Below are 16,312 nucleotides of genomic sequence, written 5' to 3' on the forward strand. Positions count from 1 at the left end.
TATGTAAGGGCCGCAGGTGTTTCTCAAGCGGAGAAGAGAAGAGACCCCCAAGGCTCAAAATCTCAGCTTTATTGGGAAGACTCAGAACAAACAACCTACCCCCCCACCTTCAAGCCTGGGGACGGAGGGCGGGGGATCTGTACCCTCCTCCCATATGTACACAACAGAATCCGCCTGGAGAAGGTGCCCCCGCTTGTGAGGGCTGAGGCAGCCGCTTTAACAAGCTAGCGCTTGAGAGCCACGCAAGCCCCCTTTCCTCTCCAGACTCAGTTTTCTCACTTGTAAAATGGGCTCAGGGGAAACCGATGCTACGGAGTTTCTCGCCAGCGCTGAAGATGTCCGATTCAGAAGGATGAGAACGTCGGAAGACTGACCAAGGGCCGCCCAAGGGTATGGGGGTGCTGGATATCCTGCTTGGGTTCGCACGGCCCCTTCCACCTCCCTCCCCACCCAGCGCCTCTCCTCCAGCGCCGCGGGGGCTACGTGGCCTCAGGCCCCGGGGACAGGAGGCTGCCCCCAAAGCCCGCCTCGCGGTACTGATTGGGGAACATGTTGCTGCCCACGAGGCTGGCAGTGCCTCCGTCCCCGGTACCCGGGGACTGGTACGAGTCCAGCGTCAGCGGCTCGGGGCCGGGGGGCTCCCCCACCGCGGCCCCTGCACCCCCATTGCCCGCGACAGCGCTGCTGAGTGGTGGCGCTGGGGGCAGCATGTCCAGCATGGTGAAAAGCGTGGGGGCAGCGGGGTTGTAGGCAAAGCCGTCGTCCAGGAGGTCCGGCTCGCAGGGGGGCTCCAGGCCTGGGAGGGATACGGTTCCCGGGAAGAAGTCTGTGTCTGGCAACAGCGCTGATGGCGGGAGGAACGGGCCTGCAGGGATGAGAAGAAAGAAGAAAGTATTGGTGGGCTTTTAGGGTCGACCTCCGGCCAGGCCCTAACTCAAATGCCCCCTCTGTTGCTAAATGCTTTATCGGTGTGGCCTCCTATAATGCCAAGAAGAAACTCTGAGTAGGGACTGTCACCGTTCTCTATCTCCCTTTTTTTGTTGTTAACAATTTTTTTTGAGGTAGAGTTGATGTAAAATATTATATGTTCCAGGTGTACAACATAGTAATTCACGATTTTTTAAGGTTATACTCCACTTAGTTATTATAAAATATTGGCTATATTCTCTGTGCTGTACAATATGTCCTTATAGCTTATTTACTTTATTGTTTTTTTGTTGTTGTTGTTTCGCGGTACGCGGGCCTCTCACCGCTGTGGCCTCTCCCGCTGCGGAGCGCAGGCTCCGGACGCGCAGGCTCAGCGGCCATGGCTCACGGGCCCAGCCGCTCCGGGGCACGTGGGATCCTCCCGGACCAGGGCACGAACCCGTGTCCCCTGCATCGGCAGGCGGACTCTCAACCACTGCGCCACCAGGGAAGCCCTGCTTATTTATTTTATACATAGTAGTTTGTACCTCTTAATCCCCTGCCCCTATCTTGTCCCTCCTCCCTTTCCTCTCCCTATGGTAACCACTAGTTTGTTCTCTGTATCTGTGAGTCTGTTTCTTTTTTGTTATGCTCACTAGCTTTTTTCTTTTTTAAGATTCCACATGTAAGTGATATCATACAGTATTTGTCTTTCTCTGTCACTAAGCTTATGTCCTCCAAGTCCATCCATGTTGCTGCAAGTGGCAATCTTTTTTTAATGGCTGAGTAGTATTTCATTGTGTATATGTACCACATCTTCTTTATCCTTTTATTTATTGATGGACACTTAGGTTGTTTCCATTTCTTGGCTAATGTAAATAATGCTTCTATGAACATTGGGGGTGCATGTATCTTTTCAAATTAGTGTTTTCATTTTTAAAAAATATATACCTGGAGTGGAATTGCTGGGTCATATGGTATTTGCAAATGATATGACTTGATAAGGGGTTAATATCCAAAATATAAACAGTTCATACAACTCAACATCAAAAACACCCCGATTAAAAAATGGGCAGAAGACCTGAACAGACATTTTTCCAAAGAAGACATTACAGTTGGCCAAAAGGCACATGAAAAGATGCTCAACATCATTAATCATTAGAGAAATCCAGATTAAAACCACAATGAGATATCACCTCACACCTGTCAGGAAGGCTATCATCAAAAAAAAAAAAAAAAAAAAAGACAAATAACAAATGTTGGCAAGGATATAGAGAAAAGGGAACCCTCCTACACTGTTGGTGGGAGTGTAAATTGGTACAGCCACTGTGGAAAGCAGTTTGGAGGTTCCTCAAAAAACTAAAAATAGGATCATTCTCATTTAATAAACAAACAGGCAAAATAACTTGCAGTCCACAGGTGAGTTGCAGAAGCAGGGTTGAAACCATGCTCCTGTAGTGTGAGGGAGTTTTCCCCAAGAATGAGGAAGAAGAGGAGGCTCCAAAGCCCCCCCCTCCAAAATAAAGACAACCCAAAAAGTGAAACATCCACACCATGGGAGACCCAAGGGAGAAGTCACAAGTCCCAAAATTGTATAGTAAGATGGTAAGTGTCACTGTGGGACAGTCTCTCTTTTTGAGACAAGACAAACCTCACCAGCAAAGGCTGACTACACTTGTCTCAGAAAGAGACACTGTGCTGCTGGAGCTCTTACTTCCCAGCCTCCCTTGTAGCTTGACGTGACTAAGTGCTGCTGCTGAAATGTGGGCGTGATGGCTGCAGCTGCAACAGCCACCTTGGACCATGAGGTGGAAACTATGACCTGAAAATGGCAGGAGCTTGGGTCTCGATGATCTTGCAGCCACCAAACCATCCATGGACCACCTACCTCTGGACTGTGTTTATGTGAGAGGAGAAATTATGTTCTATCCTATTGAAGCTCCTGTTATTTGGGGTTTTGCTATGATTGCAGTTAAACATGATCAAATGCAGTTAAACAAATGCAGGTGGCATTCCTGCTTTCTGGCAAGTTCCTAACATCTCCTGGGCACCAACTCTATGTCAGCCACTGTGCTAAATAACTGTGTGATGTGACCTCACTAAATTCTGGAAGGAACCCTAAGAGGGAGGGTCTCCATCTGCAAGTTAAGTAAACTGAGGCCCAAAGAGGTCATACAGTGGATACATTGTGTCCTCAATTCAAACCCAGTCTGATTCCAGAGGCCATGCTCCTAACCATCACGCTCTAGTGCCAGGGCAGCTTTGCCACAAGGATGAGAGAGGTGAACTTTAGACACTGGGAAATCGGGGTGATAGAACAAGTGGATGAATGACAGGTGGCTGATGAGGAGAGGCTTTGGGGATTGGGAGTTGAAGGTTGATGAGATGGGCTAGGATTGGGGGTTTCTAGGGGCAGAGCTGTTGGGCATTGGTTACAGTGGGTTGGGGGGACAACAGGTGATAATTGAAACCTTCAGGGTGGGACGGGCTGGAGTGGCGCAGGCTCAGCAGACTGACTGGTTGGCAGCTGGCTGGGAGCTGGGCACCATGGGGTAGCTGGGGTGTTGGGGGCAGCATTCTTAGAGCTAGCGGTCAGCGAGTGGGGAGGCTTTGGATGGCAGCCAGACAGGGTTGGAATTCATGGGAGCTGGAGGCTGGCATGTGAGGTGAGACGAAGGCCGCAGTTGAAGAGGCCAGAGGGTGGCTGAATTCAAGGCTGGCTGGCTCTGACACCATCCCCATTTATCCACTGTCTACTCACATGTCATCACTAATCTAAACCTATGCCCAGGTGCAGCTCCCCACCCCACCTCAGACTGACTGTGTGACCTTGGGCAAGAGACATCGCCTCTTTGGGCCTCAAGTTTTTCACCCGTAAAATGGGGGTGGGGTGTGGGGGGAGATGACAGCATCCCCCCAGGGTGATTACCCAGATTAAGTGAGTAAGCACACACAAAGCAGTTATGTGATCATTATATAGTGTCTGTAAAAATAAGTACATTAAAATTTAAAAGGTCAATGAGGTAGGTATGTGGTGAGACTTTTCAGAGGAGCCCTGAGGCTCTAAGAGGTAGAGCAACTTGGTGAAGGTCACACAGCAGGTAAATGGCCCAGTGGAGATCAGAGCCTCCAGACTGTGTCCAGAACCACTATTCTTTCCACTTTATGTTGCTGGCTAAGTGGTGAGGCACTGCCCTAGTAGGAGCTCCTGGTGGGCCTGCAAAGGCCAGAAAAGCAGGGCTGCGGCTCACCCTCAGCCCACCTTGCGGGCAGGGGCTTGCACTGAGCCAGGACCCACCTGAGCCGTGGCTGGGCAGGAAGTGATTCAGGAAGTCCGGCTTTTTCCTCCGCCGTTTGCTTTCGATGCCATGGGGGTCTGAGGGAAGGCAGAGATAAGGACCCCTGGATCCCCACAGCCCCTCCTCCCCATCCTGGGGTGGCCCAGGGCAGTGGGGTCAGACACCCCCTCCCAGTAACCTGGAGAGGGATGTGAAAAGGGGTAGAGGGAACACACCAGAGCTATTCAGCTCCCCAAGGACATCGGGCAGCCCCCGTTTCCGCTTCTTGTCCACACCGTAGCTGTCTGTTTAGGAGATACCAGAGGCATACAAAAGAATCCATTAAAAATAAGAATTAATTATAGAGACCATTTGGGAAGTTGTTGTGCTGTTCTGGTTTTTGCCCAACCAATGCAAATAGATGTCCACGTCTTAATCAGAATAAAACCCAAATCCACTCCTAGCTACACTGGAACGTCCCAGGCACAGTCCTGCCTCAGGGCCTTTGCACTTGCTGTTCCCGCTTGCTTAAAACACTCGTCCTCAACTCTTACCACTTCCCTGGAGAATTACTTAGTCATTCTCCCATCCTCAGGTCAGCCGTCCCCTCCTTTAGGAAGCTCTCCTTGAACCCTAAGGCTGGGACAGGTGCCCCACTCTGGGCAATCCGAGTTCCGTAAGCAATTCCAATCCCAGCCCTGCCCACTCCGGTTGTCACTGTATGGGAATGGATCTGTCTCCCCTCTCCCCATAAGACTATGAGCCTCATAGGGTAGGGCTGGGGCTGTCTCAGTCACCGCTATGTTCCCACCACTACCCAGCGAGGGCCAGGCATGAGCAGGCATGCTGAGGGGAGGAATGATGAAATAGTCCCAAAATGTCATAAAATGGGTACTATTATCAATCATTTCCATTTTGCACAGGAGGCATCTGAGGCCAAAAGAAGCCAAGATCGCACAGCCAGTAAGCAGCAGACCAGGATTTGAACCCCTGTCTGTGCAACTCTGAGCCTGCATTCTACTTCTGCCTCTTCCCCTTTCCCCTTTGGGTCACCCCAAGCAAGACCAAAGACCTAGTCTCTGGGGCGGTGGGTCACCCTGGGTGGCCGTGGTTACCATGGTCCCGAGGCAGGTATGTGAAGGGCAGAGGCTCACTGCAGACCCCATCAGTAAGCCGCTGCAGGAAGACGTTCACTGTCACAGGTTCAACAATCTCCAGGTCCTCGTAGGGTGGTGTCTTGAACACAATGGCGATCTGGCGGTGCACGTCGGCCTGGGAGAAGTCAGCCCGGCCTTCCCAGGAGGCTCTGCTGAACACCACCGATATATCCTCTGGCAGGAAAGTGCGGGCGTCAGCTGAGCCAGGACACTGGTCCCCCGGAGACCCAACTCACTCAGCCTCCCCCCAAATCAACACCAATATTTCTAAGAATAAAACTAATCATAATAAAACTAATCATAGTGGCATCTAACTTTCTGTTGAGCACCTACCGTGTGCCAGTCACTGACATACACACACACACACACACACACTCATTTAATCCTTTAACAATCCAAAAGGCAGGTAGAATTAATATTTCCACCTTATCAGGGGCCCCCAAGACCACCATCAGATTCAGTGATTCACTAAGGGGACTCACAGGACTCAGCATAGAGTTATACTCATGGCTATGATTTATTACAGCAAAAAGATAGATGCACATGCAGTAAAGAGGAAAGGTGCCTGGAGCGAAGTCCAGAGGAAACCAGGTGCCAGCTTCCAAGAGTTCTCCCCAGGGGAGTCACACAGAACATGCACACCACACACTGCTGCCCCCAGTGGCAACACACATGAAATGCTTCTACCAAGGAAGCACATTAGAGACTTACTGCCCAGGGTTTTTACTGGGAGTTGGTCAAGTAGGCTCCCTCTAACTGGCACAGATCAAAATTCCAGACTCCCAGAAGGAAAGCAAACGATCCACACAAACCATATTGTTTGTACGGTTTAGGTACAGTGAGCCACTCTTAACAGTCAGGGAATGGTAGGAGCCCTCTCAAAGTTCCCAAAAGCCAGCCAAGGGTCAACCTTGTAAGCTGGGCTTCCAAAGGCTAACAGTCTCAGACCTGCTATGTTAACTCTTTTCTAGATACCCACTTCATAGATGGGGAAACCGAGGCTTGGAGGGTTTAAGAGACTAACCCAAGGTCATACAGCTGGTAGCAGAGTAGTTGGGATTCATTATGCTACTCTGCCTACTATTTCTTTTTCTTGTCTTGTTGCATTGCCTCTCATCACACTAACTCCATATACTGAGGCTTTATATGTGTTGGACAGACATGGTTTGCCTCTAAGACACATAACAGTCCTATGAAAAAACTACCTTTAGGAAGTCCATTATATTGAGGGGAAAGCAAAGGCACAGGGAGGTTAAGTCACTTGTCCAAGGTCACAGAGTCAGCAAGTGGTGGAGCCAAGATGGGGATCCAGGCAGGCTAGAACTCTTCACCACCAGCTCCTACAGCTTGAGGAAGTTACTGATATCTCTGGGCCTAGTTTCCTCACCTTCAAGAGGGAAAGTCATAGTACTTACCTCACAGGAGTTGTTAGGAGGATTAAATGAGTCACTCCAAGAAGAGGGCTTAACCTAATAGGTGCTCAGTCCATGTTAAGTATGATAGTTTTTATTAGTATTATGCAAAATACTAGCTCCAGGTCTGGCACTCAGGAAATCCTCAGTAAATGCTAACTCTCTGTAGTGTAGTTTTTAGGTACGTGGGATCCCATCTCATCCTAACACCAGCTCCAGCTCATTTTAGGGATGAGGAAACAGGCTCAGGGTGGTGAAGTCACCTGCCCGAGATCAGTCAGTGAGTGAATAATGGAAGAGGACTCACATGTACCGCGAATCATTCACCCGGGGCAGGAACAGTTTCCCTGCCCTGACCCCGATTCCCAGGCTCCTAACAGCCTCCTTGGCATTCCTCAGATTTCAGCTCAAATATCACCTCCTCTGGGAAGCCTTCCCAGATGCCAGGACCATGTCTGGACTTCCTGTTGTTCACTCAGCACTTTGTCTTCTTCCCTCTCAGCATTACTCACATTTGTAATTTGTCTTTCTTTCCCTACCTCCCTCTGAACTGAGAGCCCTGTGAGGGCAGAGGCTGGGCCTGTCTCTGCCTCTGTTGTGCTCCAGCACTGCCTAGCATAGAAACCAGCACAGAGGAGCCACCCAATAAGCATTTGCTCATTCATTCAAAATCTTATAAGAACCTCCCACTCCTGGGTTCATATCCAAAAGAATTGAAGACAGGTGTTCAAACAAAAACGTATACACAAATGTCTAAAACAACACTATTCATAATAACCAAGAGGTACAAATAACCCCAATGCACATTAACTGATGAATGGATAAACAAAACGGGGTATATCCATATACGGAATATTAGCCATAAAAAGGAACAAAGCACTGATACCTGCTACAGCATGGATGAACCTTCATAACATTACGCTAAGTAAAAGAATCCAGACATAAAAGGCCACATATTGTATGATTCTATTATATAAAATGTCCAAAATAGGTAAATCCATAGAGACAGAAAATAGATTGGTGGATGCCAGAGGCTGGAAGAGAGAAGAATAGGGAGTCACTGCCTAATGGGTACTGGGTTTCTTTCCGGGGTGATGAAAATTTTCCGGAACTAGAGAGTGGTGGTGGCAAAACCTTGGGAATGTGCTAAATGTCAATGAAGAATACACTTTAAAATGGTTAAAATGTTTTGTTTTAAGAGTAAAACTTGCAGAAAAAAAGAAAAGAGAGAGAGAGAGAGAGAATCAGGGGGAAAAAAAGGTGTTGTTGTTGTTTTTCCCTGAGAACCTCATGTGTGCTTGGCCCTGGACTGGGTGGTTCTGGGGCTGCAGCTGCTCACCAGGATACTCCCAGGTCCTGCCCAGACAACCCAGTGGCAGGGGGTGGGGATGGAGATAGACGTTAACTATATAACCATACAATCTCAGAAAGGATTGTAGGGGGGATTCCTGAGGCTGTAGCATGTTCTCCTACCCTCTCCTCCCCTCTCACTGCCCTCCTGCCCCATTGGCCTCACTGTTCCTCCAACAACCAAGCCTGCTCCTACCACAGGGCCTTTGCACTTGCTGTTCCCTCCGCTGGAACACTCTTCCTCACATGGCCACACAGATTCTTCATGGCTCCAGTGTCATCTCCTGAGAGCGGTCCTCCCTGGCCCCACTAAGTCAAACTGTGCCCCACAACACCTCCAGCCGTCTTTATCCCCTTCCTCAGCATTATCTATCTCCAGATACTACTTTTTCACCATCTTCCTGATTTTTTTTCAACTCCCTTTCTTTATTTTTTACTTTTCCTCACAGAAGCACAGACCACCTGGATTCAAATCCTGTCTCTACCTGACTACTTCTGTGACCTTGAGCAAGTTACTTAATCTTTCTGTGCCTCAGTTTCCTCATCTGTAAACAGGGAATAAGAGAATCTACCTCATAGAACTGTTAGGCAATTAGATGATTGAATAAATGACGCATACAAAGTGCTTACGACAGAGTTTGGCACTTAATAAGAGCAAGACAGGCTTCCCTGGTGGCGCCGTGGTTGAGGATCCGCCTGCCAACGCAGGGGACACGGGTTCGAGCTCTGGTCTGGGAAGATCCCACGTGCCGCGGAGCAACTAAGCCCGTGCACCACAACTACTGAGCCTGCGCTCTAGAGCCCATGAGACACAACTACTAAGCCCGCGTGCTGCAACTATGGAACCCTGCGTGCCTAGAGCCCGTGCTCTACAACAAGAGAAGCCACCGCAATGAGAAGCCCGTGGGCACCGCAATGAAGAGTAGCCCCTGCTCGCCACAACTAGAGAAAGCCCACGTGCAGCAATGAAGACCCGAGGCAGCCAAAAATAAATAAAGTTTTTTTTAAAATGTGGAATTTAAAAAAAAAAAAAAAAAAAAGATCCCGCATGCAGCAACGACGATCCCATGTGCCGCACCTAAGACCCAGCACAGCCAAATAAATAAATAAATAAATATTGAAAAAAGAAAAAAGCTTCCCGGCCCATGCACCAAAAAATAAATAAATAAATAAATAAAATAAATTAAAATAAAAAATAAATTAAAACAAAGAAAAAAAAAGAAAAAAGAGAAAGCTCTCCCCCCCAGGCAATCCTGGGTTGTTTTTTCTTTTTTAAAAAACCCTGTTTTTAATTGGTCCAATGGTTAAGACTCCGCCCTTCCAATGCAGGGGGCGCAGGCCAAAAAATTTTTTTAAAAAACAACAAAAACCAACAAAAAAACCCCAAAACCGGGCTTCCCTGGTGGCGCAGTGGTTGAGAATCCACCTGACGATGCAGGGGATACGGGTTCGTGCCCCGGTCCGGGAGGATCCCACGTGCCGCGGAGCGGCTGGGCCCGTGAGCCATGGCCGCTGAGCCTGCGCATCCGGAGCCTGTGCCCCGCAAAGGGAGAGGCCACAACAGTGAGAGGCTCGCGTACCACAAAAACCACAAAAAAAAAAAAAAAAAAAAAAAAAACCCAAAAACCCTATTTGAAAAAGGGTTTTGACATTTGAATAGATGTGAATCATGTGGAAACATCGTCCATTTTCTCCATTCGTAGCCCTGATCCAACTGTCATAAAGCATTTATTCATGCAACTCCACGATTTTAATACCAGAGTCCCCCCGGAGCTCATGATGGCAAGGCCTGCCAGGTACCCAGCGCAGGCCAGCACTGTTTGTTTGTGCCTCCTTCTTTGTTCATGAATGAGTGAGCAGGTGAGTGAGTGACTCAGTGAGTGAATGAATCAACTGGCTGTTTCTGTCTGCCTCCAAAACCAAAGCTCTGGACCCTTCTACTCGGCTACCCTGATTAACTGGCTCTTCTTCACCCTCTCATCCTCCAGGCTTCCCAGCAGCCCCTGCAAGCCGGCAGACCCCCCTCCGCCCACTCGCTGTCCCAGGCCCCTCACCTTTCTGCACCTTGTCGCACAGCAGGTAGAGCTCCTCGCCACCCGTGCACGGCCCGCTCTCCTTGTTGATTCGGCAAATCCGCAGCTCTGACGTGTTTGTGGACTCTGGGAAAGAGGAGAGGAAGGGGCACACAGAAAAAAGGAGAATTCAGTCATCAAACCCTTACCAGGTACCCCATGGGTACCCACCCTGGGGTGTAGAGAGGTGGGAAATGGAGAAGCCAGGGTGCCTGATCCTTCTGGAACCTGTGGTCCAGGTGGAAAAAGAAGATGCCCAGGCAGGAGCGGTGAGTGTCTGCCCAAAAGGGAGACCCTCAGACCTCAGGGAGGGGTTGGTGGGGTCAGGAGTCAGGGATGAGTCTTAGCTGAGGGCTAATGGCCTGAAACTTGTAGTGGACACATGCTGTTTTGCCTGTCTAGCAGTCCTGGCCCTTCTTCTGTTAACAGCCCCCCCAGTTTTCCTTTAAGGAACCACCCCCCACCTCAGTCATGGGGATTGGGTAGGGCAGAGCCCACTCCCAGCTCAGCAGTGATCATTTGCCCTAGACCTGGCCAGTCAGAGCACCGCCTCCTTCCGGCTACAGCTGATTAGTCAGAGAGGAGGACACGACTAAAATTAGGCCAATGAGAGACAGCCCTGGGACTTGGAGCAAAAATACTGAGTAAGAGAATGTCTCTTTGGGAGCAGGGGAGAAGTGTCATGCTGGTAGGATGTAAGACTAGAGCTGCATACAGTCATTTTGCCCCTGCATGACAGGGCCCTGCCAAGAGTGACTCTAACATAAAGGAAGCATGGCTGAGAGATGGAAAGAGATCCCTATTGACATCACTGAGAACCTGGATGCAGCCAGACCTGAAGCACTGTGCTACCTCTGGATATTTTTAGTTCATGGAACAAATTCTTCTTTTTTTCCTTATTTGAGTTGGGATTCTGTCTCTTGCACCCATAGAAGTCCTGATTGAACTAATATCCCTGCCCATTTTGATGCTTGTGGCAGTCACTGTAGGCTGGCTAAAATCTAACAACCATTCCCAATCTCCTCTTCCATACCTGTACCCCTCTATAGAGGAGGAAAAACCTAAATACTTGCTTTCTCAGATTCCCTGGCAACTAAGGGTGGCCATGGGACCAAGTTCTGGCCAAGGAGACATAAGGAGAGGTCTACCAGGGTGATTCTGAGGAATATATTATTTTCTCTATGAAAGAGAGAGAGATTATTACTCATGCTGCCCCTTCTCAAGGGCTGCCTAGTATAGTTGTACTGGTTGTGCATTCTGCCACACCAGAAAGCCCCATTCCCAGAGGCTACCTAGTAAATGCTGAGCCCTAGAATTGGGCAGTGTACAGCCTGCACACTACACAGGGTGTCACTGCTCACCATGCCTTGAACACAGACATGATGCCTGGAGCTGTGGTAGCCAGTTTGTGACCATGAGGGAAAGCCCAAGAGAATCACAGAGCTGCTGAGCCAGCACCCTGATACAGCTGAGCAGCTGAATCAATAGGAACAGCCTTAATAACTGAGAAAAAAAAAAAAGAACTCCCTGTTTGTTCATGCCATTGTATGTGGGGCTTTCTGGTACCCGCAGCCAAAGACAATCCTAATGGAACAGCACCCCCGACTCACTCTTGTCGTAGACGGGCTCAGAGAGCACAGGGTCCATCCGGCGCATCTGTCCTTGCTGGTCCCTGTATGAGGCCTGGAAGCAAATCCTCACGACGTTCATGTCCACCTCCTGATGGTTCTTCAGGGACCCAGCTGCAGGAGAGATATGGGAAGGCTGAGTGTGGGGGGTGGAGACCCTGGTGGGGGGATGGGGGACAGGGAAGGGCTGGGGCTGTGGCAATGGTGGATACTGGAGAAGGCGAGGGGACAGGGGTGGCAGAGGGGGCGAGGGGTCTGAGAGGACAGGATGCTGAGGCTAGGCGTGGGGACTCACCATTGTAGGGGTCGATGCCCAGCTGAATCTTCCGCTCAATGGCGGCCTCGATCTCCTTCTTCCTCACACACTGGATGCCCAGGTTGTTAAAGCTGAGTCGGGGGGAAGGGGGAAAGGGAGGTAATCCTGAGGGGGCAGGTGTAGCCCTAACCTACAGGACGGCTCTGGTAGATGCTGTCTCAGGGCTCACAGTCTCGGAGGCTGAAGCCCCCCCAGGCCCAGGGGTCCCAGCATTGGGAGGGGACTGGGCTTCAAACCTTTCAGGGGTGTGGAGAATTCTTGAGAGAACTTATCCTTACCACAGGAAAGCACCTATTGACCTCATTTATAATAAGAAAACTGCAAATTAAACAGCAATGTGATGCCAATTTTTAAAAAAACTCATCAAAACAGCAGAGATCAAAACGTCTGACAATACCCTCTGCTGGTGATATTGTAGAGAATCAGGCACTCTCACCCATTGCTGGCGGGGCTGTAAATTGCCCCAGCAATCACATATTGGAGGACAACATGGCAGTATTCATTCATTCTACCAATATTTCCTGAGCACCTACTGTGTGCCAGGGAAAGTGCTAGGCACTGGGGGATGGATACAGCAGGGAACAAAAGAGATAAAATCCCTGCTTTCATGGAGCTGACATTTTCACTAAGTTTATAAATCACTAAAAGTATAAATGCACAGACTTGGGGCCAGCAATTTCATTTTTAGGAATTCATCCTGCAGAAGAAAGAGTATATATATGAAGCTGTTCACTGAAGCACAGTCAGTAATAGAGCAACAAGAGATTGGAACCATTGTGGGTGCCCATTCATAGGGACTTAATTGTGTGCATCCATACATTGGAATACTATGCAGTCAGTAAAAAGGATAGCACAGCTCTAAATGTACTGACAGGAATTATCTCTAAGATGTACTGGAACATAAAAACAATGTGCAAATGTCTGCTACCATTCATAAGGGAAGGAAAAAAATATATATGCATAGCATATCTTTAGCCGCCTCCAGAAAGGGGCACTGGTGGCCAGAGGACCAAAGATGGAAGGGAATTTATTTTTCACTGCACACCCTTTCTGAACCTTTAAATTAAAAACATATAAATTATAAAACGAAAGAAAGAATGGGACTTGCAGCTAAGTCAGGTCGGCAGTCAAATTCCAGCTCTGCCAATTGGCTATCTGGGCTCCTTCGCCTCTCTGAGCCTCAGTTTCCTCCTCTACAAAATGGGGATAAATAGAATGCGTGTGAATGCATGTGCAGCAGGGTTCCAGGCCTAGGTAAGACCCTCCACGGCCCCCAGGCCTCAGTTTCCCCATCTGGGAAATGCAGTGGGGAGAGTCTGGCTAAGGTGCCCCTGCTCCTAAGGTTTTCCGGGGTGATCCTCAGCCCCTCAAAATCTCCGTGACCAAGGGTGAGGGCTCAGGGCTCAGGTACCTGTGCCGGGGGCTGACATGAGGCCGGAGCCGCACCCTGCAGACGCCGTCCGTGCAGTCTTTCCCCACAAGGCTGTGAGGGTGAACGCGGTGAGGCCAGTCCTTCCACACCAGGCACGCGGTCACCTCCACCTCCCGCAGTCCTCCACAATCCCGGAGCTGTACGAAGACAGGTGCTCTTGGGGTCCCTTTGCAAACACTTGCACCCATCCAAGCCTCCTTTGGTAGCTCCCCGCCCCTCCCCTCTCCCCCAACGATGGAGGAATGTTTGCTGAAGATCCCTCCCGGGATCCTAACTCGGAGGCTTCCAACCTGGGGGCCTCATAACATGAGAGCTGCCCCACAGATGTGCTTTCTTTCGCCACTCGACTTTAAAAAAAAATTGCATACACACAGGGTCTCCAAGTACAGCCCACAGATGATAACATACTAATTGTGGAGAGACCTGGTAGACACCACCTTAACCATATGATCAAAGTCAGCGTCACCACTACAGGGCCAAAGTAACACAGGCATCCCCTGATGGGATGTGCTGGGAAGAACACGTCACTTCTATGACAGCCCCTTCAGAAGTGCATCACCGGAATCTAATCAGGAGGAAACATCAGAAAAGCCCAAACTGTGGTCATCTGGTCAGACATATGAGTGTCGTGAAAGACAGTAAAAAGACGGGTGTCATATTTTGGGTTAAAAGAGAACAAAAAATGTATTTTGACCTGGCTGGTAGTTACACAGTGTATATATGTATATTTCAAAATTCCTAGAGCTATACACTTAAGATTTGATCAAATATAACTCAATTTCAAAAAATAAAAATAAAAAAGAGGAGAGAAGCTACAGAGACACGATCACCAAATGCAACATAGGATCCTTGACTGGATCCTGGATTGGAGGGTGGAACAATTATAAAACACACATTTGGGGAACAATTGGGAAATTTAAGTATGGACTGTATATTAGATAATATTATGGAATATTATTAATTTTCCTAGAGATGGTAATGAGTGTCCTAGACATGCAGGAGCTTATTTTTAGGAGATGCCCACTGAAGTATGTAGAGGCGAAATAACATGATATTTATCACTTATCTGCAAATGGGTCCGCAAAAAACACAATGTATTTGTGTGTGTGTGAGCGCTGTGCATGCGTGTATGTGTGTGCTTGTGTGTATGGAGAGAGAGTGACAGAGAGCAAATGGGGCAAAATGTCAACTGGTACATATAGGTGAAGGGTACACACGTGCTTATTGTACTCTCCTTTTGATTCTTCTGGAGATTAAAATTTTTTTCATCTAAACTTATCAAAATGTGTACATTAAATACATGCATTGTTTGGATATCAGTTATACCTCAATGAAACAAACAAACAAAAAAACCTAGAAAGAAAAGATTTAAAGGATTTTTTTTTTTTCAGAATAAAAAGTTGGGGCGGGGTGGGGGAGGGAAGGACTGGGAGTCTGGGCTTAGCAGATACAATCTCATATATAGGATGGATAAACAACAAGGTCCCACTGTATATCAGAGAACTCTTTTCAATACCCTGTGATAAACCATAATGGAAAAGAACATGAAAAAGAATGTATATATATATATATATATATATATATATATATATATATATATGTATAACTGAATCACTTTGCTGTACAGCAGAGATTAACACAACATTGTAAATCAACTATACTTCAATAAAATATATATTTTTTAAAGTTGGGGAAGGGCTTCCCTGGTAGCGCAGTGGTTGAGAATCTGCCTGCTAATGCAGGGGACACGGGTTCGAGCCCTGGTCTGGGAGGATCCCACATGCCGTGGAGCAAGTAGGCCGGTGAGCCACAACTACTGAGCCTGCGCATCTGGAGCCTGTGCTCCGCAACAAGAGAGGCCACGACAGTGAGAGGCCCGCGCACCACGATGAAGGGTGGCCCCCGTTTGCCACAACTAGAGAAAGCCCTTGCATAGAAACGAAGACCCAACACAGCAAAAATAAATTAATTAATAAACTCCTACCCCCAACATCTTAAAAAAAACAAAAAACAAAACCTCCTTTACTAAATGTGGTTCCAAAAGATTAAAAAAAAACAAAAAGTTGGGGAAAGTCTGGAGCTTACATTTTAAAAGTATGAGACATCACGTTATTCCAGATTTCCAGGTTCTCTTTTTTTAAAGGGGAGTTATGGCAACAGGGGCTGGACTTTTACTCAGCAGCCACGTGGGGCAGCAGATAGAAACTAGCCCCTTGAGACAGGTCCCAGACCCACTTGGCCGCTTGGCTTTCCTGAGTCACTCACAGGGCCTGAACTGGCATGAAAGAACCACAAAAGCCTGCTCCGAATGTGTAAAGCCGGTGCCTATAAAATACAATGAACAGGTGCGTCTCAGTGAGGGAGTACTGCCCTCTAGGGGGCGTTTGGGATACTGAGGACAATTTTGGTTGACGCTGGGATCGGGACCCACAGCAGGCAGTACAGGGCCACAGATGCTACACAGCCTACAATACCAGGACAGTCCCACACAAGTCCTGCGAGACTGCTGAATGGGGCCTCCCCGGTGGCGCAGTGGTTGAAAGTCTGCCTGCCGATGCAGGGGACACGGGTTCGTGCCCCGGTCCGGAAAGATCCCACGTGCCTCGGAGCGGCTGGGCCGCTGAGCCTGCGCGTCCGGAGCCTGCGCGTCCGGAACCTGCGCGTCCGGAGCCTGTGCTCCGCGGTGGGAGAGGCCACAACGGTGAGAGGCCCGCGTACCGCAAAAAAAAAAAAAAAAAAAAAGACTTCTGAATGTACTGCC

General features: G+C 48.7%; 1 protein-coding gene across 1 annotated transcript in view; it reads right to left on the reverse strand.

Annotated features, from left to right (window-relative positions):
- Window positions 1–54: 54 nt before the first annotated feature.
- Window positions 55–16,312, reverse strand: part of RELB (RELB proto-oncogene, NF-kB subunit) — a 29,527-nt gene continuing 13,269 nt past the window's right edge. The window contains exons 4-11 of the mRNA XM_067018606.1: window positions 13,531–13,688; window positions 12,099–12,190; window positions 11,786–11,917; window positions 10,158–10,262; window positions 5,300–5,515; window positions 4,421–4,489; window positions 4,205–4,282; window positions 55–865 (exon numbers count right to left, since the gene is read on the reverse strand). Coding sequence (XP_066874707.1) covers window positions 480–865; window positions 4,205–4,282; window positions 4,421–4,489; window positions 5,300–5,515; window positions 10,158–10,262; window positions 11,786–11,917; window positions 12,099–12,190; window positions 13,531–13,688 — 1,236 coding nt within the window. The 3' untranslated portion in view covers window positions 55–479. The remainder of the gene's footprint in view (window positions 866–4,204; window positions 4,283–4,420; window positions 4,490–5,299; window positions 5,516–10,157; window positions 10,263–11,785; window positions 11,918–12,098; window positions 12,191–13,530; window positions 13,689–16,312) is intronic.

The sequence above is a fragment of the Kogia breviceps genome, chromosome 18, assembly GCF_026419965.1.
Source record: "Kogia breviceps isolate mKogBre1 chromosome 18, mKogBre1 haplotype 1, whole genome shotgun sequence".
Taxonomy (NCBI): domain Eukaryota; kingdom Metazoa; phylum Chordata; class Mammalia; order Artiodactyla; family Physeteridae; genus Kogia; species Kogia breviceps.